This window comes from Nycticebus coucang, chromosome 9, assembly GCF_027406575.1.
Source record: "Nycticebus coucang isolate mNycCou1 chromosome 9, mNycCou1.pri, whole genome shotgun sequence".
NCBI lineage: Eukaryota > Metazoa > Chordata > Mammalia > Primates > Lorisidae > Nycticebus > Nycticebus coucang.
The window spans coordinates 109,643,538-109,670,657 of record NC_069788.1 but is presented as its reverse complement, the minus strand read 5'-3'; the positions used below and the strand labels follow the sequence as shown (position 1 = coordinate 109,670,657).

Genomic DNA, 27,120 nt, shown 5'->3' with positions numbered 1-27,120 from the left:
TTCTGGAAAAGGCAGAAAACAAAAATCAGATCAGTGGTTGCTGGGGGTGAAGGGATGGGGATAGACTGTAGCTGTAGAGGGGCACAAGGGAACGCTTGTGATACATTTGTTTTACATTCATTGTGTAGTATTTAAACAACTATATATATTTGTCAAAACTCATCAAAGTACACATTTGCAAAGGGTATATTTTATTGTCTGTAAGTTATACCTTTACAAATCAGTCTTAAAATTGATACATGAATGCACCTCGAAAACATACTAAATGAAAGGAGCCAGATTCAAAAGAGTATATACTGTATGATTCCGCGTAGATGAAATTCTAGACTGGGCTAAGTTAATCTCTTAGTTTTGGAAAAAAAAAAAAAGACTAGCAGTTGTCGAGGATTGGGAGGTGTATTTACCAGAAGAGGGCATAAGGAATCTCTTTGGGGTGGTGGAAATATTCTGTGTGAGTTGAGAGGTGTGTGAGTTACATGCAGGTATCCAGTTAATAAGGGTTATCAAATTGTACTCTTTTGTTGTTGTTGTTGTTGTTGTTAAATTTTAGCTAATTCGTTTTTGGAATTACGAACGTTTTAGGTAGAAATGAATTTACACAAAGGTATGGAGATTAAGCTTTAGGGCTCCTCAGTTAAGAGGAATGATTTCAAGGTCCTGAGAGGATGCCCAGGATATGTTCACATGGTTCTACGTTCTTACAAAATTTCATATGCCCTGCGATATGTTCCGATGGTTCTACGTTCATACAAAATTTGAAAAAGTTAAGATATACTTAACTGCAGCGTGGGTTTAATGGGCTATATTTATGTGATTTGCAGCCTCTTCCATGTATTTTTTTTCTTATTAAATCATAAACACATAGATCATGTATATATTAGTGCGTTTACAGGGTACAATGTGTTGATTTCATATCGAATTAGGAATGCTTACATCACACTGGTTAATAGACACCTCATCTCATTTACTTAGTTATTGTGCTAAGACATTTATCTCTATACTAATAGATCTGACATGTACCCTTGCATTATGCACTATTGCTGTGATCCCACCACTCGCCCTCCCTCAATCTGACCTCCCCCCTCCCCTCCCATCTTCCCCTCCTCCCTCCTTCATTTTGGGCCATAGTTGTGATCTATTCTTTGTATGAAAGTGTGAGTGATTGTAAATTGGTTTCATAATAGTACTGAATACATGGGATATTTTTTCTTCCATTCTTGAGATACTTTACTAAGAAGGATATGTTCCAGCTCCATCCATTTAAATGTAAAAGAGGTAAAGTCTCTATCTTTTTTTAAGGCTGCATGGTATACATATACCACAATTTATTAATCCATTCATAGGTCGATGGGCACTTGGATTTCTTCTATGGCTTGGCCATTATGAATTGAGCTGCAGTGAACAATCTGGTGCAAATATCTTTGTTATAAAGTGATTTTTTTGGTCTTCTGGGTATACACCTAAGAATTGCAGGATCAAATGGCAGGACTACTTTTAGATCCCCAAATATTCTCCATATTTCCTTCCAAAAGGGATGTATTAGCTTGCACTCCCACCAGCAGTGCAGAAGTGTTCCCTTTTCTCCATGTCCACACCAACATCTGTAGTTGTGGGATTTTGTTACGTGAGCCAGTCTTATGGGAGTTAGATGATATGTCAAAGTGGTTTTGATTTGCATTTCTCTGATGATTAAAGATGAGCATGTTTTCATGTGTCTGTAGGCCATGCGCCTGTCTTCTTCAGAGAAGCTTCTGTTCAGGTCCCGTGCCCACAATGAAATGGGATTACTTACTCTTTTCTTATTAATAAGTTTGAGTTCTCTGTGGATTTGTCAAACCTTTGTCAGAAGCATAACCTGCAAATATCCTTTCCCATTCTGAGGGCTGTCTGCTTGCTTTACTTACTGTGTTCTTGGCTATGCAGAAGCTTTTTAGTTTGATCAGATCCCAGTAATGTATTTTTGGTGTTGCTTCAATTGTCCGGGGAGGGGGTGGTGGTGTCTTGCTCATAAAGTATTCTCCTAGGCCAATTTCTTCAAGTGTTTCTCCTGCACTCTCTCCAAGAATCTTTATAGTTTCGTGTCTTAAGTTTAAATCTTTTATCCAGTGAGAGTCATTTTTTGTTAATGGTGAAAGGTGTGGGTCCGGTTTCAGTCTTCTACAAGTCGCCAGCCAATTCTCCCAGCACCATTTGTTAAATAGGGAATCTTTCCCCCAATTTATATTTTTGATAGGCTTATCAAAGATCAAATGACAATCAGTGTCTGGATTCATCTCTTGGTTCTCAATTCTGTTCCATACATCTACCTCTCTATTTTTGTGCCAATACCATGGTGTTTTGATCACTATAGACTTATAGTATAGTTCGAAGTCTGGTAGTGTGATTCCTCCTGATTTGTTTTTATTTCTGAGTAATGTCTTGGCTATTTGAGGTTTTTTCTGGTTCCATATAAAACAAAGTACTATTTTTTTCCAGATCTTTAAAGTATGATGGTGGTACTTTGATAGGGATTGCATCAAATTTGTAAATTGCTTTGGGTAATATGGACATTTTAACAATGTTGATTCTTCCTAGCCATGAGCATGGTGTGTTTTTCTATTTGTTAACATCTTCAGCTATTTCTTTTCTCAGAGTTTCATAATTCTCTTTATAGAGATCTTTCACACCCTTTGTTAGGTACACTCCCAAATATTTCATCTTCTTTGGCACAACTGTAAAGGGAATAGAGTCCTTGACTGTTTTATTTTGACTTGATTATTATTGGTATATATAAAAGCTACTAATTTGTGAGTATTGATTTTGTATCCTGAGATGCTACTGTATTCCTTGATCACTTCTAAGAGTTTTGTGGTTGAGTCTCTGGGATTTTCTGGGTATAAAATCATATCATCTGCAAAGAGTGAAAATTTGATATCCTCTGACTCTATTTGTATATCCTTGATCACCTTCTCTTTCCTGATTGCGACTGCTGAGACTTCCATTACAATGTTAAAAAGCAGTGGAGACAGTGGGCATCCTTGCCTCATTCCTGATCTGAGTGGAAATGTTTTCAATTTTACTGCATTCAATATGATATTGGCTGTGGGTTTGCTGTAGATGGTCTCTATCAGTTTAAGAAAAGTCCCTTCTGTACCTATTTTCTTAAGTGTTCTGATCATGAAAGGATGCTGGATATTATCAAAGGCTTTTTCTGCATCAATTGAGAGAATCATATGGTCTTTATTTTTTAGTTTGTTTATGTGATGTATTATATTTGTAGATTTATGTATATTGAACCAACCTTGAGACCCTGGGATAAAACCCACTTTGTCATGGTGTATAATTTGTTTGATGTGTTGCTGGATTCTGTTTGCTAGGATTTTTTTTAATTAATTATTTTTTATTAAATCATAACTTTGTACATTGATGCATTTATGGGATTCAGGGTATTGCTTCAATATACAATGTGAAATGTTTACATTGAACTAAGTAACACATCCATCACAATTATACTCATTTCTTAATAGTTTTGAAATGTACTGTTGCATCATGCACATTAGGTGAAGTCCCTGCAAATGCCCTCCCTCCTCCCATATCCCCCCTCCCCTCCTCTCTCTTTCCTCTTCCCTTCTACTTTCTGGATGATAGTTATGTTTTGCCATTCGTATGAGTGTGTAGGTGGTTATATATTGATTTCATAGTTGTATTGAGTACATTGGATACTTTTCTTTCCATTCTTGAGATACTTTACTAAGAAGAATATGTTCCGGCTCCATCCAGGTAAACATAAAAGATGTGAAGTTTCCGTCTTTTTTTATGGCTTAGTATTCCATGGTGTACATATACCACAATTTGTTAATCCATTCATGGGTCGATGGGCACTTGGGATGTTTCCATGTCTTGGCTGTTATGAATTGGTCTTCAATAAACATTCTCGTGCACACGTCTTTGTTGTAAAATAATTTTTGATCATCTGGGTGTGGAAGAGGAATTGCAGGATCGAATGGTAGGCCTACTTTTAGTTCCTTGAGTGTTCTCCAAATTTCTTTCTAAAAAGATCGTATTAGCTTGCATTCCCACCAGCAGTGTAGAAGTGTTCCCTTCTATCCACGCCAAAATCTGCAGTTTTGGGATTTTGTGATGTCGGCTATTCTTACTGGAGTTAGATGATATCTTACAGTGGTTTTGATTTGTATTTCTTTGATGACTAAGGATGATGAGCATTTTTTCATGTGTTTGTAGGCCATATGCCTGTCTTCATCAAAGAAGTTTCTGTTCAAGTTTCTTGCCCACATAGGAATGGGGTTATTTATTCTTTTCTTATTGATTAGTTGGAGTTTTCTGTAGATTCTAGTTATCAAACCTTTGTCAGAAGCATAACCTGCAAAAATCTTCTCCCATTCTGAAGGTTGTGTGTTTGCTTTACTTACTGTGCTCTTGGCTGTGCAAAAGGTTTTTAGTTTGATCAGATCCCAGTAATGGATTTTTTTGGTGTTGCTTCAATTGCCCAGGGGTGGGGGTTGGGGTGGGAGGGTCCTTCTCATAAAATATTCTCCCAGGCCAATTTCTTCAAGTGTTTTTCCAGCACTTTCTTCTAGTATTTTCGTAGTTTCATGTCTTAAGTTTAAATCTTTTATCCAGTGAGAATGAATTTTTGTTAATGGTGAAAGGTGGGGGTCCAGTTTCAGTCTTCTGCAGGTCACCAGCCAGTTCACCCAGCACCATTTGTTAAATAGGGAGTCTTTCCCCCACTGAATGTTTTTGATAGGCTTGTCAAAGATCAAATGACAATAAGCAGGTGGGTTCACCTCTTGGTTCTCTATTCTGTTCCATAAATCTACCGCTCTGTTTTTGTGCCAATACCATGCTGTTTTGATCACTATAGATTTATAGTATAAAGTCTGATAATGTGATACCTCCTGATTTGTTCTTTTTTGTCTTCCTCTGGCAGTGTTCTTGATGTTAGTAGAGACGGGGTCTTACTCTGGCTCACATGCTGTTACATACAGGTCTCGAACCTCTGAGCTCAGGCAATCCACCCGCCTTGGCCTCCCACAGTGCTGGGACTACAGGCGTGAGCCACCACGCCCGGCCTCCTGATTTGTTCTTATTTCTGAGTAATGTCTTTGCTATTCAAGGTTTTTTTCTGATTCCATATAAAACGAAGCACTATTTTTTCAAGTTCTTTAAAGTATGACAGTGGTGCTTTAATAGGGATTGCATTAAATCTGTAGATTGCTTTGGGTAGCATGAACATTTTAACAATGTTGATTTTACCCAGCCATGAGCACGGTATGCTTTTCCATTTGTTAACTTCTTCAGCTATTTCTTTTCTCAGACTTTCATAGTTCTCTTTATAGAGATCTTTCACGTCTTTTGTTAGGTGAATTCCCAGATATTTCATCTTCTTTGGCACTATTGTAAAAGGTATAGAGTCCTTGATTGTTTTTTCAGCTTAACTATTGTTGGCGTATATAAAAGCTACTGACTTGTAAGTATTGATTTTGTATCCTGAGACTCTGCTGTTTTTCTTGATCACTTCTAAGAGTTTTGAAGTTGAGTCCCTGGGATTTTCCAGGTTATAGGATCATGTCTCAGTGAAGAGTGAGAGTTTGATCTCCTCTGATCCTATTTGGATACCCTTGATCACCTTCTCTTGCCTGATTGTGATGGCTAAGACTTCCATTACTATGTTGAATAGTAGTGGAGACAGTGGGCATCCTTGCCTCGTTCCTGATCTGAGTGGAAATGTTTTCAATTTTACGCCATTCAATATGATGTTGGCGGTCGGTTTGCTGTCAGTGGCCTCTATCAGTTTAAGAAATGTCCCTTCTATGCCTATGTTCTTAAGAATGCTGATCATAAAAGGATGCTGGATATTATCAAAGGCTTTTTCTGTGTCAATTGAGAAAATCATACGGTATTTGTTTTTTATTATGTGATGTATTTTATTTATAGATTTTCATATGTTGAACCAACCCTATAACCCTGGAATAAAACCAATTTGATCATGGTGTATAATATTTTTGATATGTTGTTGAGTCCTGTTTGCTAAGATCTTATTGAATATTTTTACATCGATTTTCATTAATGATACTGGTCTATAATTTTCTCTTTTTGTTGGGTCCTTTCCTGGTTTGGGTATCAGGGTAATATTTGCTTCATAGAATGTGTTGGGACGTATTCCTTCTTTTTCTACGCTTTGGAAAATGTTGTATAATATAGGTATTATACAACCTCTTGAAAGGTTTGATAGAATTCGAATGTGAAGCTATCTGGTCCTGGACTTTTCTTCTTAGGGAGATGTCGTGTTGATGATGCTATTTCAGTAATTGATATAGGTGTATTCAAGATTTCTAATTCTTCCTGGTTGAGTCTAGGAAGGTGGCATGCTTCCAGGTATTGGTCCATTTCCTTCAGATTTTCATATTTCTGGGAATAGAGATTTTTGTAATAATCATTGTGGATTTTTTGAATTTCTAAAGCGTCTGTTGTTATTTTTCCTTTATCATTTCTGATAGATGATATTATTTTACTTTTCTATTTCTGGTTAGGTTGGCCAAAGGTTTATCAATTTTGTTAATTTTTTCAAAAAACCAGCTTTTTGTTTCGTTGACCTTCTGAGTGATCCTTTTGTTTTCACTTTCATTTAATTCTGCCCTAATTTTGGTTACTTCTTTTCTTTGGCTGGGTTTGGGGTTGGAACATTCTTCCATTTCCAGTTGCTTGAGATGATCCTTTAAGTTGTTGGTTTCCTCTCTTTCTGTTTTCTTGATGAAGACTTCCAGTGCTATAAATTTTCCCCTTAAGACTGCCTTTGCAGTATCTCATAGGTTTTGATAATTTGTGTCTTCATTATCATTTAGTTCCAGAAATTTGGTGATTTCCTTCTTAAGCTTGTCTTTGACCCAGCTATCAGTCAGCGTAAGATTATGTAGCTTCCATGACTTTGTTTGAGTATGGAGATTCCCATTGCTGTTGAGTTCAACTTTTATTCCTTGGTGGTCTGAGAAGATACAAGGAATAATTTCTATACTTTTAAATTTGCCGAGGTTAGACTTGTGTCCAAGGATATGATCTATTTTGGAGGATGACCCATGGGCTCATGAGAAGAATGTATATTCAGTTTTATTAGGGTGAAATGTTCTGTAGAGGTCTGTAAAGTCCATTTGTTCTAGGGCCAGGTTTGAGTCTAATAAATCTTTGTTTAGTTTCTTCTTGGAGGATCTATCCAAAACTGTCAAAGGGGTGTTAAAATCTCCAACTATTATAGTGCAGGAAGATAACAAGTTCATATCCATTAGGGTCTGCTTTATGAATTGAGGAGCATTCTGGTTGGGTCCATAAATGTTAATTATTGAAATCTCTTCATGTTAGGTGTTTCCCTTGACAAATATGTAGTGACCTTCCTTATCTTTCTTTATCTTTGTTGGTTTAAAGCCAATTGTATATGCTACTAAAATTGCAACCCCTGCTTTTTTCTGGTTTCCATTTGCCTATAATATACAAGTCCATCCCTTTAACCCGAGTCTATTTTTATCCTTTAACGTAAGGTGAGATTCTTGTATACAGCAGATGGCCAGTCTGAGTTTATGTATCCAGTCAGCCAGACTCAGCCTCTTTAGAGGACCATTTAAACCATTCACATTAATTGAGAGAATTGATAAGCCTGGTTGTGTTTTGGGTGTCATGATTTTCGGATGTCCAGTGGACAATTTTAATCCTTTCACCACTGTGGAAGTTGGGTTTTGTTCAAAAAAAATTCTGGGTGAGTTTACTTTGGAGATAGAGCATTGTGCTGGTCATCGTGGAGAATGTGTCTGAGAATATCCAGGAGAGCTGGTTTAGTTATGGCACATTCCTGCAACATGTCTGTGTCATTGAAGTATTTGATTTGTCCATCCCAAGTGAAACTCATTTTAGCTGGATAGAGGATCCTAGGCTGAAGTTGTTTTGTTTTAAGAGATTGAAGGTTGATGACCATCTTGTTCTGGCTCGAAATGTTTCGGCTGAGAGATCTGTAGTCATTCTGATATTTCTCCCTTTGTAGGTGATGCTTTTCTTACATCTGGCTGCTTGCAGAATTTTCTCCTTCATCTTAACTTTGGCAAAGTTAATCACAAGGAGTCTAGGAGATGGTTTATTTGGATTAAGTCTTGCTGGGGTTCTGAAACTGTCTGCTATCTGAAGTTCTGTATCTCTTGCAATGTTTGGAAAATTCTCCTCCAAAATCTCTTGTGAGTATAGCATCTGTACTTTTAGGACCATCTTCTTCTCCTTCAGGAATTCCTATAAGATGAATGTTTGATCTTTTGGAGGGATCCCACAATTCTCTCAGAGAATGATCAGTTTTTACTCTACATTTGCCTGCCTCTTTGAGGCGTGGTTGGCGTGCTTCCAAGTATTGGCCAATTTCTTTCAGATTTTCATATTTCTGAGAATAAAGTTTTTTATAGTATTCGTTGAGGATTTTTTAAATTTCTGAGGTGTCTATTGTTATTTCACCTTTGTAATTTCTGATTGATGATATTATGGACTTTAATTTTCTATTTTTGGTTAGGTTGGCCCCAAGTTTTATCAATTTTGTAGAATTTTTCAAAACAACTTTTTGATTCATTGATCTTTTGAATAATTCTTTTGTTTTTGATTTCATTTAATTCTGCTCTAATTTTAGACATTTCTTTTGTTTTGCTAGGTTTGGGGTTGTAATGTTCTTACTTTTCCAGTTGCTTAAGATGTCCCATTAAGTTATTGACATCCTCTCTTTCTGTTCTCTAGAGGAAGGCTTGCAATGGTATAAATTTCCCTCTTAGGACTGCCTTTGCAGTATCCCACAAGTTCTGATAATTCATGTCTTTATTATTGTTTTGTTCCAAACATTTGGCAATTTCCTTCTTAATCTCATCTATGACGCAGCTCTCATTCAGTGTAAGGTTATTTAATTTCCATGTCTTAGTGTGAATATGCAGATACCTGTTATTGGTGAGTTCAACTTTTATTGCGTGATGATCAGAGAAAATACAAGGAATAATTTCTTGAGCCACAGGTGCCGAGCCAGGAATAATTTCTATACTTTTAAATTTGCTGAGGTTAGACTTGTGACCTAAAATGTGATCAGTTTTGGATGATGTTCCATGGGCTGATGAGAAGAATGTGTATTCAGTTTTGTTAGGATGAAATGTTCTGTAGATCGATGTCTGTTAAAATTCAATTCTTGTATGGTAAATTTGAAGTCCAAAATTTCTTTGCTTAGTTTCTTATTGGAAGATCTATCCAATACTGCCAAAGGAGTGTTAAAATCTCCCAACTATTATCGTGCTGGAAGATATTAAATTTTTCATGTCTCTTAGGGTCTCCCTTGTAGGTCTCCCTTGAGGAGCATTCTGGTTGGGTGCATAAATGTTAATAATTGACATCTCATCATGTTGAGTGTTTCCCTCAACAAATATGAAGTGACTGTCCTTGTCTTTCCTTACTTTTGTTGGTTTAAAGCCTAGTGTATCTGCAAATAAAATTGCCACCCCTGCTTTTTTCTGATTTCCATTTGCCTGGATTACAGGTGCCCATCTCTTTACCCTTAGTCTATATTCATCCTTTAAGGTAAGATGAGATGCTTGTATGCAGCAGATATCTGACCTGAGTTTTTATATCCAGTCAGCCAACCTGTGCCTCTTAAGAGGACAGTTTAAGCTGTTCACATGAATTGAGAGTATTGATAATCCTGGTAGTATTTTGGGTGTCAAGTTTTTCGAAAGTCTAGTGGACATTTTGAATATTTTCACTACTGTTGAAATTGCATTTTGGTCAAGAATTTCAGAGTGAGTTTACTTTGGTGGTAGAGCATTGTGCTGGTCATTATGGGGGAGGACGGGCCTGAGGATATCCTGAAGAGCTGGTTTGGTTACGGCAAATTTCTTCAACATGTCTATGTCATTCAAGTATTTAACTTCTCTGTCATAAATGAAGCTCAGTTTAGCTGGATACAGGATCCTGGGCTGAAAGTTGTTTTGTTTTAGGGGATTGAAGGTTGATGACCATCCTTTTCTGGCTAGAAAAGTTTGAGCAGAGGGTGGCGCCTGTGGCTCAGTGAGTAGGGCACCGGCCCCATATACTGAGGGTGGCGGGTTCAAACCTGCTCCGGCCCAACTGCAACGAAAAAATAGCCGGGTATTGTGGTGGGTGCCTGTAGTGTAGTCCCAGCTAGTCAGGAGACTGAGGCAAGAGAATCGCCTAAGCTCAAGAGCTGGAGGTTGCTGTGAGCTGTGACACCAAGACACTCTATTGAGGGTGACAAAGTGAGACTCTGTTTTAAAAAAAAAAGAAAAGAAAAAGTTTTAGGAGAAAGATCTGCAGTCATTCTAATATTCTACACCTTGTAGGTTATGATTTTCTTAAATCTGGCTGCTTGCAGGATTTTCTCCTTCATATTAACTTTGGTGAAGTTAATTACAATGTGTCTAGAAGATGCTTTATTTGGGTTGAGTCGTGCTGGGGTTCTTAAACTGTCAGGTATCTGAATTTCAGTGTCTCTTGCCATACTTGGGAAGTTCTCCTCAAGTATCCCTTGGAGTAGGGTATTTGTGCCTGTTGGACCATCCTCTTCTCCTTCAGGGATTCCTATGAGGCGAATGTTTAATTATTCTTTTGGAGTGGGCCCACAATTCTCCCAGGGAATGATCCATTTTTGCTCTCCACTTCTCTTCCTCTTTGAGCATTTGGGAGCATTCAGAAGCGTTATTCTTCTGACTGCTCCATTCTGTTACTGAGGGATTCTTCTGTATTTCTCAGATCTTTGAGGGCTGCAAGTTCTTGCCTCAATGTGTCAAAATCTTTGGTGATTTTTGTCTTTGAATTCATTGAATTCTTGAGACAACTTTGGAATTGCTCCTTGAATTTCTAATTCCATCTTTGCCTCCATTCTGTTAATCTTATTTGCAATCCAAATTCTGAATTCAATTTCTGACATCTCAGCCGTTTGTTTATGAATGGGACCTTCTGTTGTTTCTCCTTTGTCATTCCTTGGGGGAGTTGATCTACTCTGATTATTCGTGTTGCCAGAATTTTTCTGCTGATGCCACCCCATGATTATTTTTCACTGTTTGTCTAGAGAAGCTGGCATGGTGAAGTTGAATTGAGGGCTCCTGGAGTTGTAATTGATCAGCCCTTTACCAAAGAAGTAGGACTGGTGATTGCCGCTTTTCCCTTAGAGCTTTATAAAAGTCCCATTCAGAACTACTGCCTGAAACTCTGGGGACCTGCTTGGTGTGGTGGGGCTAGATGGCGCTGACTGGTGTTCAGCTAGTGTCTTTCCAATCCTAGTGAATCAGTGGCTTTGGGCTAAAATCTCAGCTGTGGAGATATATAAGCAACTAAGATACCCCACTGCCCCACAAGCAACAACTGGCAGGGGAGAATCCCACACTCCCATAACCACACAACCAGGGTACAACTTTGGTGGGTCCCCAGGTGATTGGCCCAGGTCAGGAGTACCAAACTGATTGTTCTGGTCAATATAAACACCGATCTGGTGGGAGAGTTCAAAAGGTTTTCAGAATCTAGACAGGGGGGTCCACTGGCAGTTCAATTTGACCCCTGGGGTACTGCTGTGTGTAGGTCTCTGGGGCTGGCTGGGAGCTGGAGGGCAGAGCTGCTGGCCTCTGGCTGCAGGATCTGGGCGTGAAGCTGGAGAGTGGAGTTGCTGGCCTCTGGGGCCTCCAGTGTCAGGTGTTGCAAGAGCCAGGTAGGAGTCCTGGCCACAGGCTACGGGTCACAGAAGCCTGCAGGAGTTCCCGGTTGCAGGGGCTGGGTGGGAGTCGCCTGCTGCTGACTGCAGGTGTCAGGAGCCAGGCAGGGAGTCCCCAGCAGTGGGCCACATGGGTTGCAGGAGCCGTATGGGAGTCGCTGGGTGGAAGTCACTGTTCGGGAGTCTCCAGCCGTGGGCCGCGGGTTTCAGGAGCTGGGTGGGAGTTGCCGTCCGTGGGCTGCAGGCAGCGCGTCTCAGGAGCCTGGCAGAAGTCGCTGGCCAAGGGCTGCAGGGTTTGCAGGAGCCAGAGGGCGGAGTCGCTAGCCGTGGGCTGCACGGGTCACAGAAGCCAGGTGGGAGTGGCCACCAGGCCACTGGTAGCAGGAACCCGCAGGGAGCCAAGCTGTCCACTCCGGGCTACTGAGCTGGGGACCCCCGCCGTGGTCAGTAGCACAGGACCTGAGCTCTTTCCAACACAGGGCAAGTCTCTCTCCACTTGTGACTCCTCGCCTCTATTAAAGTTATACTTTCAGCGCAACTGCCCCACAGCTCATGAGGTGCCCCATCCTTGCAAAAATCTGCCAGACGCTCTGGATTTTGCAGGGGGTAGTCTTCCAGACCACCAGGAGAGGGGGGAGAGATGGATTGGGAGGGAGTTCAGGAAGGTAGGAGAATTCCAGATCAACTTTTGGCCCAGACAAGGTACTGCCTAGGTTTGCAATGGTATTTCTCCATAGAGGGAGTCCCCGCCCTTACTGTTCTCTCCCCTTTGGTGAAACAAAAGGTCCTCTGTTCTCTACTTGCCTCAAGCCGCTGTGTGGTGGGGAAGGATTCCTGTCCTCTTTGGGATGGCTTTTGTACCTGTAATTTGTTTCCTTGGGGTCCTAGCTTGTTGCAGCAGGGGTGATACAAACCTATTGATCCTCACTCTCATCTCAGCTCCCAATCTTCTGCTTTATTGGGTTAATTCTGGCCATTATTTCTCCGTCTGGATGGGATCCTCAGCCAAAAGCTGGCTTCAGTCGGCCATCTTGCCTCTGAAATTGTACTCTCAAGAGCTATCCATTTCATCATATGTAAATTATACCTCAAATGGGAATGGAGAGCTGGACATAGTGCCCTGGATACATAGATGTTATCCTAGCACTTTGGAAGGCTGAAGTGGGAAGATCACTTGCAGCCAGGAGTTCTAGACTAACTTGAGCAACATACGGACATCCTATCTCTACAAAAAAGGGAAAAATTTACTGAGTGTGGTACACCATACCTGTAGTCCAAGCTACTCTGGCGGCTGAGGCAGGAGGATTGCTTGAGCCCAGGAGTTTGAGGTTATAGTGAGCTGTGTTGATAGGATGAAACCAGGCATCAGAGACACCTTGTCTCAACAACAACAACAACAACAAAAATACTAATGGAGAAGATAGGCTGGATTAAAGAGAAAGAAAGACAAAAAAAGGGCGGTGCCTGTGGTTCAGTGAGTAGGGCACCAGCCCCATACACCGAGGGTGGCAGGTTCAAACCCGGCTCCAGCCAAACTGTAATGGCAACAAAAAAATAGCCAGGTGTTGTGGCGGGCACCTATAATCCCAGCTACTCTGGAGGCTGAGGCAAGAGAATCGCCTAAGCCCAAGAGCTGGAGGTTGCTGTGAGCTGTGATGCCACAGTACTCTACCGAAGGTGACAAAGTGAGACTCTGTCTCAGAAAAAGAGAAATGATGTATTTGGGAGTGGGATAGAGGTAGTTTTTCTAGCTTTGGGACCTGGTAGATAGGGCATTTTCCAAGATGGAGCTAACAGTTTTGGAGAAAAATAGCATTGACTGTTTTTTTGAGTATTGAACCACCTATGGGATATCCTCATGAAGATGTCTAAAAGGCACATTTGGAGTTATGGATTTGGTGTCCAGGAGACAAAGATATGATTTGAATATCATCATCATAATATTAATTGCTGCCATGAGAAACCCTGAAATTACCCAAGAAGAAAAGCAGACTTAAGGAAGTAAAGAGATCTGAGGATGTCACCCTTAGCAAATGTACCATCGAATAGCTGAGCAGAAGAGAAGGAATGAAAGGAAAGACGAAGAGAATGAGAAGATAGCAGTGTCTGGAACCCAGGGGAGAAACAAGCTTCAATGAGTAAGGGGTGGTCCAGAGTTTCAGATACTGGCAGTAAGGTGGTCCTTGGTAATCATATTGAGAACAGTGAGTTATTAAGAGAGTAGGAGCAGAAGCAAATTCTTCTTCTGTGAATTAGGTATTAAAGTTCAGACAGCTAAGAGTAGATTACTTTTTCAAGAAGCTATATTAAAGAAATGGAGAGATAAGGGCATGAATACAGCGTAGGAGGTAAAGCTTTTTTTTTTTTAACCTCTGGCTAGTCCAGATTTTCAAATTTGTTTTGAGTTAGCTGGGGGCTGAAGGAAAAATTTCTTACCAAAGAAAAATGTCTTGAGGAAATATTCATTAAAATGGTATCTACAGTCCTGCTTTTTCATGATGAGGAGAACATAGAGGCATGAAGAGGAGCTATCAGAACCAGACAAGCCAGCAAAGTATTTAAATAGTGGATCTCACAGATTTTTGGTTATCGTGGTTTTTTAAAATTTGAGATTAACATGTGGGTACAAATGATTAGGTTACATTATTTGCATTTGTTAGGTAAAGGACTAAGTTGTAGTTTAGGGTTTTTGTTTTATAGACAGGGTCTTTCCCTGTCACCCTAGCTGAATGCGGTAACCTAATCACTGTGCACTGACTGCAAACTCCTCTGAGTTCAAGGGATTCTCCTGTCTCCTGTCTCAACCTCATGAGGAGCTGAGTCGACAGGTGTGTACTATGGCTGGCTTATTTTTTTATTTTTATTTTATAGAGATAAAGTCTTGTTCTTGCTCAGGCTGGTCTTGAACTCGCCTCAAGTGATCCTTCTGCCTTGGCCCTCCAGAGTGCTAGGATTACTGCTACCCCCGCCTCATTGATTCTTAATTTGATTTTACTTTATCCTCATTTGTGGCTGATCCTGCAAACCTAATCAGTCATTATTTTAACCTTGTTTCTCTTACTCTTATTAATATTAACATTGTATAAGACAGTTGAATCCTGTGTCTCAACTTTTAAAAACTGAAGAGAATATTATTTTTTTTCTTGAATCACACATTATATTCTCTCTTGCTTGCATAATGTTAACTTGGACTTGTAGTCTTAGCAATTATATCTTTCCTTTTAAATGCTTACTTAGTGCTGTATCACAAAAGATTTTTCTCAGGTTAAAAGGAGAATATTCAGTGGGATTACTGAAAATTAGGTCAGATATTCAGAAGAATGTACTAGCCATAAAATCTATGAATTTGGGCAGCACTTTTGGCTCAAAGGAGGGCGCTGGCCCCATATACTGAAGATGGCAGGTTCAAACCTGGCCCCGGCCAAAAACTGGAAAAAAAGAAAAAAATCTATGAATTTGTTACCAAAAGAAGATAGGTGAAAGAATTCCTTTTCTTTACATTTTACAGTATAGATAATATGTAAATTTTGTATAGTTACATGAAGCTAAAGCCATCTCAAACTCTTATAAGGTTTATGATTATTTTTGGAAATAATTGCTATGGGAGTCGACTCATTCATGGAAATTTCCCTAGGGGGTTTAGAACGTGTGTGTGTGTGTGTGTGTGTGTGCCTGTATCCTTACCTGCCTAAATAGGTTATAGGCTTACTAAGCATCCACGTATGATGAGCAGCGGTTTAAAGAGAGAGGCTAAAGAAATCTCGGTGAGAGATGATTTCCCCAGCTTCCACAGTGGAGAGTCATGAGGACAACCAGGTCTAAAGTCAGACTGTGTTCTGGGGATTTTTGGAGCTACCTTTTTAGAACTATCTTCTGTTTATTTTAGAGGACTGAGAAATGAAATCCTTCTTAAGACAAGAAAATTTGTATGAAAATTATTTTTCTGGAAATACCTAGTCGTCCGCTAGTTAAATAGTAAGGAAGGTAGTCTTTTTCTGTGGGAGGAAAGATGTAAGCACTTTATTGTAGGGACACAGAATGGGATGTTTGGGAGTGAGTGGGACTTCTGAAAGTCACTTGTATTTAATACATATATATTCCAAGGACTGTGCACTATTGTGGTTTCTGTAGAGAGGGTCTCACTAATAATAATATGAAGGGTTCCAAAGTTAACTCTCATCTCCAAATTTGTTAAATAAAACCAGGCATCTCGGGAGGAAGTCCTGCTTATGGGTCTTTCTTTGCTTCTTGTAACAGTCGGGGAGGTAAAAGAAGAGAATCAGTAAAGAATCCAGAAGCCGTGGAAATTTGATCTTTGGCTCCCTGCTGCCTTAAATAATATTAGTGGTACAATAATATGTGTGGTCATACTTCTGCTCTGGCTTTCTCTTCTGTCTGTATTGAGCTAGTGTGTTTCATTTTCTGTCTTTAAAGGGAAATTGAAACCATAGGACAGGGAACAGAATACATATATTTTACATTTAGATGTCTTTTTGACCTAAGTTGTGAAAGCAAGATCACGGTCTAAGAAAATGTGATAGTAGGATCCTAGAGAGTTGCCTTTGGTAGATTTTTCTGTTTTCAGGGCATGGCAGGGAGCTGGTGGGGCAGGACAATGCACAGCAAACCCAAGGCAGTATTGATTTTGGATATGTTTATTTTACCTCTTTTCTCAACTTATTTTTTTTTTTGCCCATAAACATAGCAGAATTGTGCTTGTTAACTCTATTCTAGAGTCAAATCTCTCTGTTTCTTTCTTTCTTTCTTTTTTTTTTTTTTTTTGAGACAGAGCCTCAAGCTGTTGCCCTGGGTAGAGTGCTCACAGCAACCTCCAACTCCTGGGCTCAAGCGAGTCTCCTGTCTCCGCCTCCCAAGTAGCCGGGACTACAGGCGCCCGCCACAACGCCCGGCTGTTTTTTGGTTGCAGCCGTCATTGTCGTTTGGCGGGCCCGGGCTGGATTTGAACCCGCCAGCTCAGGTGTATTTGGCTGGAGCCTTATCTGCTTGAGCCACAGGTGCCGAGCCGTCTCTCTGTTTCTTAGGAACATCAATAGAGTGGATGATTAAAAACAGTAGAATTTTTATAGCATTGTTTTATTATCTCTAGAACTTAATTAATTTCTCTTGAACTTGAAAAATTCTCTGCTTCTACTTCCACTTATTTACACTCAGTGAGTCCCTAGCCTCTGATGGGAGTTGATTGGATTGAAACTTTGTGTGGTTGTGACTTGCAAGATGATCTTATATCCTGTGTTACATTGTATTTCTAGAACTCTATGGCTTTGATGTGCTCATAGATTCTACTCTGAAGCCATGGTTGTTGGAAGTGAATCTCTCTCCTTCTTTGGCCTGGTAAGTCAGTTCCGTCAGCTAGAAAAAACTTCAAGTAGCACTAAAACACTTTCTTTTTTATTTTTATTTTATTTTTTTGTCATTTCTCTTGGCACCAGAAGATTCTTCTCCTCGTTATTAAAGATGAATAGAATTTTTTAATTTAAATGGTTTATTGTATGTTATCACAGTCTGCATGACCACCATGAATCTGTCTTCCTAGTCAATTTGCAATATATATTTACTGTTTATTATGCTTCTAAGGAATGGTTCCTCTTTTTTTTTTTTTTTTATTTGAGATAAGATCTTGGTCTTTTGCCCAGCTTAGAGTGCAGTAGCATCATCATAGCTCACTATAACCTCAAACTCCAGAGCTTAAGCAATTCTCCTGCCTCACCCTTTTGAGTACCTGGGACTATAGGCATGTACCACTACACGTGGCTATTTTTATTTTGTTTTTTTGTAGAGATAGGGTCTTGCTATTGCCCAGGCAGGTCTCAAATTCTTGGCCTTAAGCAGTCCTCCCACCTTGGCCTCCCAAAATGCTAGGATTATAGGTATGAACTAAGATGCCCAGTCTGTCCATTCATTTTTGTCCCTAGTTGTTTTTTTTGTTGTTGTTTTTTTTTTTTAATGGTAGGTATTCTTTTAAGGCTAAAGAAATACATATGACATTATGCTTCTTCTATTACCAAAAGTTTATATGACTCAAATGCTATGAAGATATAAAGCTGGACCTAGGGAAGTGTAGATAGTATCTGGTCCTTCTACCCTATCTCATGTTCTGATACTCATCCAAAATTAAAGTCCATAAAAGTTCAAACAATCTTAAAAATTTTTTAAACCAACCTACTATTTAGAAGAAGAAAATAAACAGAATTTTCAATACCAGAGATTCTTCTTCTTATATTTGCAGCTACAGCCAGAATTTTTATTAGCTATACACTTCTCTAAACAGAAAGTCCTAGAGATTTATGCCAAAGACCACCCAGCTGCTGAGTTTTTAAGGATGGGAGATAGTGGCAAAATGCCAAATAATCAAATAAAGACAGATTGACTACTTTGTGGAGTGGGAGTTTGGCTTAACCTCAGTAGTAAGGTGTAGAGCTAGCTAATACAGATGGTTTGGAAGTTATGCCTCACTTTTGTCAAGTCATCCTTTCACAGATTGCTTAGTAAAGTGTATTATACCATGCCGGAGGTCCCAGAGCAATTTACTGGGGATGGTATGGCAGCAAAAGTGGTCTGGTTCATGGGGGAACACCTCAACACCAAAGCCAGCATGGCAGCCACTGCCACAAAGGGGCCTCTTGCTTTTAGTCCATGTTGTTTTTCTTTCCACGCAGGTTCCTCCTTTATCATCTGGTGAGATTTTGATATGACTTGTATGTTTTTGCCCTATTTGCAAGACTGCAAGCCTAACTTCTTAGGCTTTAGAAGATTTAGAACAGAAAATGAAGACCTTAAAAAAAGGACAAAGGTAGCCAGAGTTTCCTCTCTTGCATGTGAATGTGATTTGACTGTTACAGCAAAAGAAAATAAAATTGAATGGCAGGAACACTCATAAAGACCACACTAAGAGTCAGGACCTCTAAAATCCACAGTGATGGCTTGGTGCCCGTAGCACAGTGGTTACGTTGCCAGCAACAGACACCGAGGTTGGCAGGTTCGAACCCGGCCTGGGCCAGCTAAACAACGGCAACTGCAACAAAAAGTAGCTGGGCATTGTGGCGGGCACCTATAGTCCCAGTTACCCGGGATGCTGAGGTAAGAGAATCGCTTAAGCCCAAGAGTTTGAGGTTGCTTTGAGATGTGATGCTACAGCGCTCTACTGAGGGCGACATAGTGAGACACTGTCTCAAAAAAAAAAAAAACAAAAAACACAAAATAAAAAAAATAAAATCCACTGTTACAACAAAGCAGTATTCTTTGACTTGTGCAAAATTTGAATTGTATAAGACCTTATGGAATAAAAAAAAATTGCATGTTAAGGAATCAATGCCTTGGTGCTGAGCCTGCCTTACAGAGGATGAGTTTAACAAGAGGCTTTCATTCCCAGTATTTTGGCCCAGATTTCTTTTTCTTTTTCCATGGATTTGATGTGCTTTATGTGTTGCTTCTCATTGACATTTGGAAAGTTTGCTATATTGGGGCCCATTAGAAGGCAGCTATCCCATTAACTTAAAAAATTATCACTTACTCTTTTTGTCCTCTGTTCTGTTAGTGATGCACCTCTGGACCTAAAGATTAAAGCCAGTATGATTTCGGATATGTTCACGGTTGTAGGTGAGTAGTATTTTCTGGCCTGGACTCCCAAAAATTAACTGGAGCATCCATTTTGTCAGACTCCATATATATTGCCAATTGGCAGTTCCTAAGCCATGCTTTGAATGTTTTGTACTAAAAAATTATATTTTCAGGGAAATGTTTATATATTTCTACTCCCCCTGGCTCCATCCTGTCCTGAGGCTGAACCACAGCTAAGGCTGAGACCTAGGGCACAGGAATTATGAGCTGTGGAAGAGAATTAAGCAAGGATCTGGAGAAAGTATATTTTTCTCAAAGCTGGGAAAATGAAACTCGCTGACAAAACCTTGTTACAAAAGGAGACTGGCTATATTTCTCTTAGATGATCTCTGCTGGTCTCAACCTGATCTCTTCTGTGGTAGTTACAGCCATAGCAGCCTAAGGAAGAAATCCTGTTTTAAGTAGATAAGCCAACACTCTGAAATGGAGATATGCAGACAGGTGGGTATGTTGAAGGTTTGTTGTTTTTTTGAGTACTACAAAAAGACATAATAAAATTTATTTAAGGTGAACTAGAACCTGATGTACCAGCAAATTCTGTAAAACTTAGCTAACTCTATTCTCCTTGGAAGAGAATCTGCTTCTTTTTAGGAAGTAAGTGAAATTAGCCAAAGTTCTATTTTAAAAAAATAATCTACAAAGCCCATTTTAAAAATTGCCAGTAGACCACTTTCTCCAGTTCTAAAAGTAGATCGTATAACAGGACAAGACTGTTCACTTGCTTTTGGATTCTCCTGGTAAAAACATCGTTTTCCAGTCATTATCTAGGAAGTTACTTTAAAATAACTTGTTTTCATTAACAACTGTGTGTTTTAAAATGGTGATTTGTACATTTATTCTGAGGTTCATCAAAAGTCCACCATATTGCTTTCTCAATCAGAATCACGTTTTACCTATACAACCAGCAAGGTTGATTTATCTGCATATTTTTTTCTTGTTCTCTCCAGTTATGGTGGTTCAAAGTTCAAGCAAATTTTATGTATGGGAGAGTCACACATAGTCCTCTTGGGGATGGATCTCTATAATATTTATGACTGTGAAACTGAATCTGTAAACCTGAGGAAAGGGTGCGGCCAAACCAGCTAATTTCTTAGAACATGGCAGATTTTAACATTCCCCATTCCCCATTCAGGGTTTGTGTGCCAAGATCCTGCCCAGCGGGCATCAACACGGACAATTTATCCCAGCTTTGAGTCTTCCAGGAGAAACCCTTTCCAGAAATCTCAGGTAAGCAAATTCATCAGCAGAAAGACTCAAAAGAGGCTTACTTCGAAGTGACAGCTCATGCACCTGAGGGAGCTGAAGCCTTGGGGCTATGAGGTCATTCAGAGCAGGAGAATTTGGGGATCAGTCTAGACAGCAGGCAGTTATTTTCACTGTGGCCAATAGCTGTGCTTTCAATGCTTTCCAACAAACTTACTTTCTGTATTTTTATGTCTTTTCTTTTTTTAATCTTTCCCTTTTCCATTTTCTCTTCTTTTAAAAAGCACCTTTCCCTCCCTCAGATTGATATGCTTATGAACAAAGCACAGAGACGGAGCCTACCAAATTCTTAGTCATTACTGCCTCCTTGGGATCTTCAGACTAGCTTCGTAAAGATGATGCTTCATTGAAAGTGTCTTCTCTACAGGGGGTTCTCTTGCGAAAGACCTTCCATAATCATGAGTTAATTGAGGCTAAATGAGGTGGATGCCTAAAGAAAGATGTGCATCTCTGAAGCATCATTTGATCAAGCATTGCTTCGGTCTTGTGTATCCTGCATGTTTGGTCCAGTTAAATCAATCAGCTAATCCTTCTGTTTACTTAATTTTATTATCTTGTCAGTCCCCGCCTCTTTTGACCCTGCTTATTTCCACTTCTGTATCCTCGTCTTTAACATTTCTTCTTAAAAGATCCGCCTTCCTCCTCTCTTCCCATCTGGTTTAATTACCTTGCCTGCTCAGGAGTTTTGGAGATCTTTTCTTACTAAATCCATTCTGCTCTTTTATGACCTTTAATTTTCATTTCAGCATTATTTACTTATTCTATATTCCATTGTTTTGCATTCATTGATTTGCTGCTTTTAAATTGGTACTCCTCCTCTGCTAGATTGTAAGCTCTTTGAAGGCATAAACAGCTTCTTTTCCTCCCTCCTTTCTTATCCCTTCTTCTCCTTTCCTTTTGTCCCTTTTCCTCCTTTTTCACTGTAGCCCTTTACTCCCTTTTTTTCTCCCATCTTCTGCTCCTTTTCATCTTCTTGTTCCTTTTGCTTGCATTTAGAGTAGCGCTATTTCTGTTTGCCAAGCTCATATATTACTATTAATTCAGATAGTTTTTCATTAGAACAGAGTTTTCTAACTCAAACACCTGTGGGTTCTACATGTAATTTAACTGAGTAAATAGGGGCAGGTGTAATAATGCTAAGAGTGATGTGGCTAAGGTAAACTGGAGTGTGCGTACTTCATCTAAAGAAGCAGTTGTTTTGCTAATGTGCTCTAGCTGATCACTGCCATGCATAAGTATGGGTCAAGTATGTGAGACCTTCCTATTGTCAAAAGAAATCAGAAATCTTACTTTTAAATATTGTCAAATAGTTCAGTTAAATAAAAAAACTTTACAGGCCAAACATAGTAGCATTGCTCAGTCTTTGGGATTAAGTCTATGGTCTGTCTGTCTGTGACCCCCCCATGCTCTAGGGTGATTCGCTAATTAGTGTTAGGATGTGGAACAGCATGTACTATATTTTAAGAGGTATTTTCTTGGATCAGAAATGAAATCAGGAAACAGGGTTGTAATTGATCAGTGCATCAACACAGATCAAAGGGTTTTCTTTAATTTTTAATAAGAAAAAGTAGAGGATTAACCTAGGTGTGATAGGAAAATATAATCTAGGTAAATTGTTTGTAAATTACCCTGCAAATTGTTTCCTGCACTATCTGTGGCAAATGCTGCAGTGTTGATTGTGTATAACGTATCATCAATGTTTATGTGCAGCTTTGACGCAATTTCTGCCAAGTTTCACTTCTAGAGGTAGCTATGTGCCATCTTAGATGATATGATCCTTTTCTTACCTTTCCTATCAGCTTTTGTTGGCAGATCTTGGCAGACTATAGATAATCTATTGGACACTTGTTTTGCTAACTGGTAGGTACTGGCATGATTTCATGTGTAAGCAGCCCACAAGACACTTACATGCAGGCCAAAGAACTGTAGGTCATTTGTGTGTGCTGTGTCAAACACATTTGTCAGGTGGACTAGTTAACCACAGGATTGTCAGTATCTGGTAGTAGAATTATTCCCTTTGTGATGAGAAGTTGAAGTTGGAATACAATGTATATGGCATAGGAGGAAGCAAGGTCATTTAAATGAGTAAACAGGGGCAGGTGTAATAATCCTAAGAGTGGTGTGGCTAAGGTGGACTGGAGCATGCATACTAACTTTAACTCTAATTTTCAAACCCCACAGTATAGGGCTTTTGCTTTTGGTCTCTGCGTGGACATTGTTTTTTCCTTTTTATATGTCATAGAGATATAGGAGATCTCCTAGATGTAGGAGATGGAAAAGGTAGACATGTTAGGAGGAGATAAGGCTTTATTCCATTTTTCTGTCTTTTATAGCGTCCAGTGTCTGCACAGTTTCAGTCACCAAATGCCAAACAGGTAAGTTCTGGATCATTTGGAGATTTAATTCAAATTCTGTTTCCATTCCCTAAATGGAAAGCCTTTTAGCTTAGTTTTTCATGGTACACATTTTATTGTACCTGCTTTGCATAGTTTAATCACATAAATAAATAAAAATTAATGCATAGATGTCTTCTTGGTTGTGGAAGAGTAGAGGATGCAGGAATTTAGGAATCCTCTTTTCCCGTCATGCTTATGCTGTGATAGAGACCTTTGAATTTAATGGTGAATAGTGTATAGAGGCAGGCGTATTTGTCACTTGGACTACAGTATTCCAGAGAAGAAATATTACAGTTCACAAATGGATTCTGTTTTGTTCAGGCATCGTATGAGACAAACCATTACCAGTGGCTTAATTTTGGGTGTCGAGCTGTGTTTGAGTTTCTTAACAGATAATACTTCATATATGTATAAATATACGAATAAACATATTCACAGTTTATGAATTTTAGAAACTCTGCCTTAATTAATGTCTCAGTTGCTACCTTTAAAATAAAGACAAACATCTTTTCTTTTTGAATGGTCAGCATTTGCTCTCTTACTGTTCTTGTTAGTATTTGAGGTTAATTGTCACTTTCTTCTGCACAGACTTTAAAAAACGTCTTTTTGTAGTCCTAGGCTAGTGGTGGGAATTGTGCTCCTGCTGTCGATGATTTAGTATGAGGGATGTAGATGCAAATGTATCACTGGAACTATGAGTTATTTACCAGAAGTCTCCAGTATATTTATTTTGGCATTTGTCCTCTCTGTGTAGTTTCTGGCAATCTTGGAAGCTTGAGTTGTAACTTTCTTAGCTACTGTTTCTGATAAAGTGATTCATATGGTTTATATGACTCCAGAAATGAAAGGAAGTGTTACTGGTTGCCTTGTGTAGTATTTGGTAACTGGTTAATGGGCTTCTGTAATATGAATTTTGGTGTTAGTTGGTAGAGTTCAAAGCTCAGTAACATGGTGTGCTTTGTGTTTAATAAGTACCTAAGTGTGCCAGCTGCCATCCATGGCAAAAAAATAAAACAAAACAAGGCTGTTGACTTGAAAGAGCTTACATTCCCTGAACTGATGTACTCTGAGGAGAACAATAGGAAAGGAGTGCTCTGAGAGCTCAGACAAACTTTGACTTTGACTCCAAAGAAGTTCCTTTGATACGCAAATCTTAATTTCTCTTTATACATTTTAATTCCATTGCATCTAGATGCATTGCTTCAGTTGCCCTAGGTTACAGGAGGCTTGTTGGAGAGCAAGGCCTCTTTTTAGTAGTTACATGTTTGAACTTGCTTGCTTGACACAAAATCTTTCTGGTTTTACTTAGCCACCTTTCTGCATGTTGGGTTTTTGCAGTATTCTGCTTTGTCATTGTCTTGTTGTTAATGTAGTACTCTTAACTCTACAGTGGTTTAAACTGTCAGAGCTAAGTAAAGATAAGAAAAGGAAAAGAGAAGAAATTCCCTGTACTGGCCACTTACATTGCCAAGTTTTCTTTTCCTTTTGTAAGAATGTGGATTCTGGGCGGCGCCTGTGGCTCAAGGAGTAGGGCGCCAGTCCCATATGCCAGAGGTGGTGGGTTCAAACCTAGCCCCAGCCAAAAAAAAAATAAAAAAATAAAAAAATAAAATAAAATAAAAAGGAATGTGGATTCTTTGCCCTTTTTCTGCCTTTTTTTTTTTTAATCTGTTTTATCTACATTTCTCCCTTCCCTTGAATGTCTGTGGTTCAAATTTTCCACCTACCTGAAACAGTATTGTATGATATTGTGGAAAGAACATGGACTTTAGAGTGAGACAGACCTGAATTTAAATTAGACCTTGAGCAAGGCCCCCTACCTCTCTGAGGCTCAGTTGCTACATCTGCCAAATGGGGATAATAATATATACCTGGAATTATGGGGAGAAGGAAGTGATAACACATAGGTAAAATGTTCAGGATAGTGCTGGACATGTAGTTTAAACTTAGAAATTTAGTCACCTTCACACTTTTAAATCCTAGAATTCAATTTCCTTTTTCCCATTGTCATTATCTGGTGTTATTTTGATAGTCATCTATTTATAGTCATGTTTTCATACGTGCCATCATCCACAAATGCTGTTTTATTTATTTGCTTATTTCTCCTTCTAGATGTTAATGAAGATTCTAAATAATGCTTCATCAATACCCATCCTGGAAATCACTTCCTAACTTGATTCACTGCTATTTATCTTACTTTACAGTTACGTTTTTAAACTGTTTTTAGTTTTTGTCAATGTATTATGGTCATTATATCATAACACTCACCCCTGATTAGAAATATAATTTGGAATCAAAATGTTATGAAATTTTTCATATGCTTCTCTGAAGTCCAACAACTTTAAAATATGTTTGCTTTAGTCTTCTTTTTTTGTATTTTTGTCCCCCAAATAAAACCTTTAAAGCATATTTTAAAATAAATCATACAGCCTCCATACTATTCTTCATGAGCCCATTATACTTTAAATGTTTATGGATTTTTTTCTTTTAATATTTGTTCCATTATTTTACTAGGGATTCGAGTTAGACTTACCAGGCGGTAATCACCAGGAGCATACTTCTTACATTTTTGAAGATTGGTACCTCTTTTGTTTTTTTTTTCTAATCTTCTGGTACCTCCTCAGTTCTTCATGATTTTTCAAACATGATTGTAAGTTGCTTTGGTAAGTTTTTTTTTTTTTAATTAAAGCCAGTTCCCTTAATATTAAGATGTATGTCTCTTAGACCTGCTGACTTACACACTAATTTTCCAGATGTTGTATATCTCTTTTTTTTACTGTAACAGAAGGCTACTTGCTTACTTTTCCCCCCCACCCCCCAATTTCAAAGTATATTTCTGGTTATCATTATATTTAAACCTTTGCTTAGAAGCTTTTTTCCATTTCTTGATATGTGGCCATTTTGACTTTTTTCCTTTCAGTTAGCATTAATTTATTTCGCTTTTTAAACTTAATTTTAACTTTTATGTTCTAGATGACAAGATGCATCACATGTAAATTGAGCTATTTCTAATTTCTTTACTCAACTTCATAAAACTACATTGGTAGATTTTTATTCTTTTCTTCTATTCCTTGTCAAATAGATTTTATTTTTGCCCCTCAATTATGATATCTTTTAGGATCCCTTATCTTTTTTCCTATTCTACATTTTGTCAGATTCTTCTCATCGTTGGTACTTGCCAGCTTTCTTTAGGCTGAGAATCATTTTTCTGATTCAACATCTGTTTCATACTGCTTTGAGTGGGGAGTGGTGGTTCCAGTCTCAGTAATTTTACATTCTCAGTTCTTCCTTAGCAGTAATGATTAGATAGGCAAAGGTTTTTTCTCTTGGTAGATTTTTGTCAAATGCTTTTTCTGCATCTATTTTTTTTTTTTTTTTTGGCCGGGGCTGGGCTTGAACCCGCCACCTCCGGCATATGGGACCGGCGCCCTACCCGTTGAGCCACAGGCGCCGCTCTTGGTAGATTTTTGAATCATAAGTTGTACTAATGACAATTTAGTATCTTTGATGCATGTTGTGTGGCAGAATTCTTAACTTGACAGCAATTTGAAAGTTTATAATTTATCTGATATTTTAATTCATGTCACCTAACCAGAGGTGATTATTCTAAGTTCAGAGGAACCTTATTTCCTTAGTGCATTCAGTTGACCCATGGGAATATATAGATTTATTATTATATCTGCCATTCACAGAATGTAGCTGAAAAGTCAAAACCATAGACTGACTTACTTTTTACTGTTTTGTTCTTGTTTTTGATAGTTCTGATAGCCTTTAAAATCAGTCCAATTCCTTTTTTACCTTTGCTTTGCTTTTAATCTCCGAGTGTATCTCCTTGGCTCTCCTACACATTTCTTTTTTTCTCCCTCCTCCTTGTCCTTTTCTCTTCCCATTCCTTTTTCTATGCCTTTTCTTTTCACCTGTGTCTATAATTCAGGTCACATCCCTTCCTTTCTCAAACCTCCTGGAAGCCTAGGCCTGAATTCCTGCATACTTCCCCCCCAGCCCCCAAACAGTCCACATATGTGTACATAGTAGCCAGAGCTAGAATTGTGGGCTGAGTAACAAAGGAGTGATTGTGTATGGGAGATAACTCTTTGAAAG

General features: G+C 38.9%; 1 protein-coding gene across 16 annotated transcripts in view; it reads left to right on the top strand.

Annotated features, from left to right (window-relative positions):
* Positions 1-27,120, top strand: part of TTLL5 (tubulin tyrosine ligase like 5) — a 331,666-nt gene that overhangs the window by 72,579 nt on the left and 231,967 nt on the right. For 12 of the 16 annotated variants that reach the window (XM_053601039.1, XM_053601029.1, XM_053601028.1 and 9 more), the window contains exons 13-16: positions 16,993-17,074; positions 19,278-19,339; positions 20,493-20,587; positions 22,957-22,998. In XM_053601039.1, coding sequence (XP_053457014.1) covers positions 16,993-17,074; positions 19,278-19,339; positions 20,493-20,587; positions 22,957-22,998 — 281 coding nt within the window. The remainder of the gene's footprint in view (positions 1-16,992; positions 17,075-19,277; positions 19,340-20,492; positions 20,588-22,956; positions 22,999-27,120) is intronic. The other 4 variants (XM_053601040.1, XM_053601031.1, XM_053601030.1 and 1 more) reach the window with 1 other exon arrangement.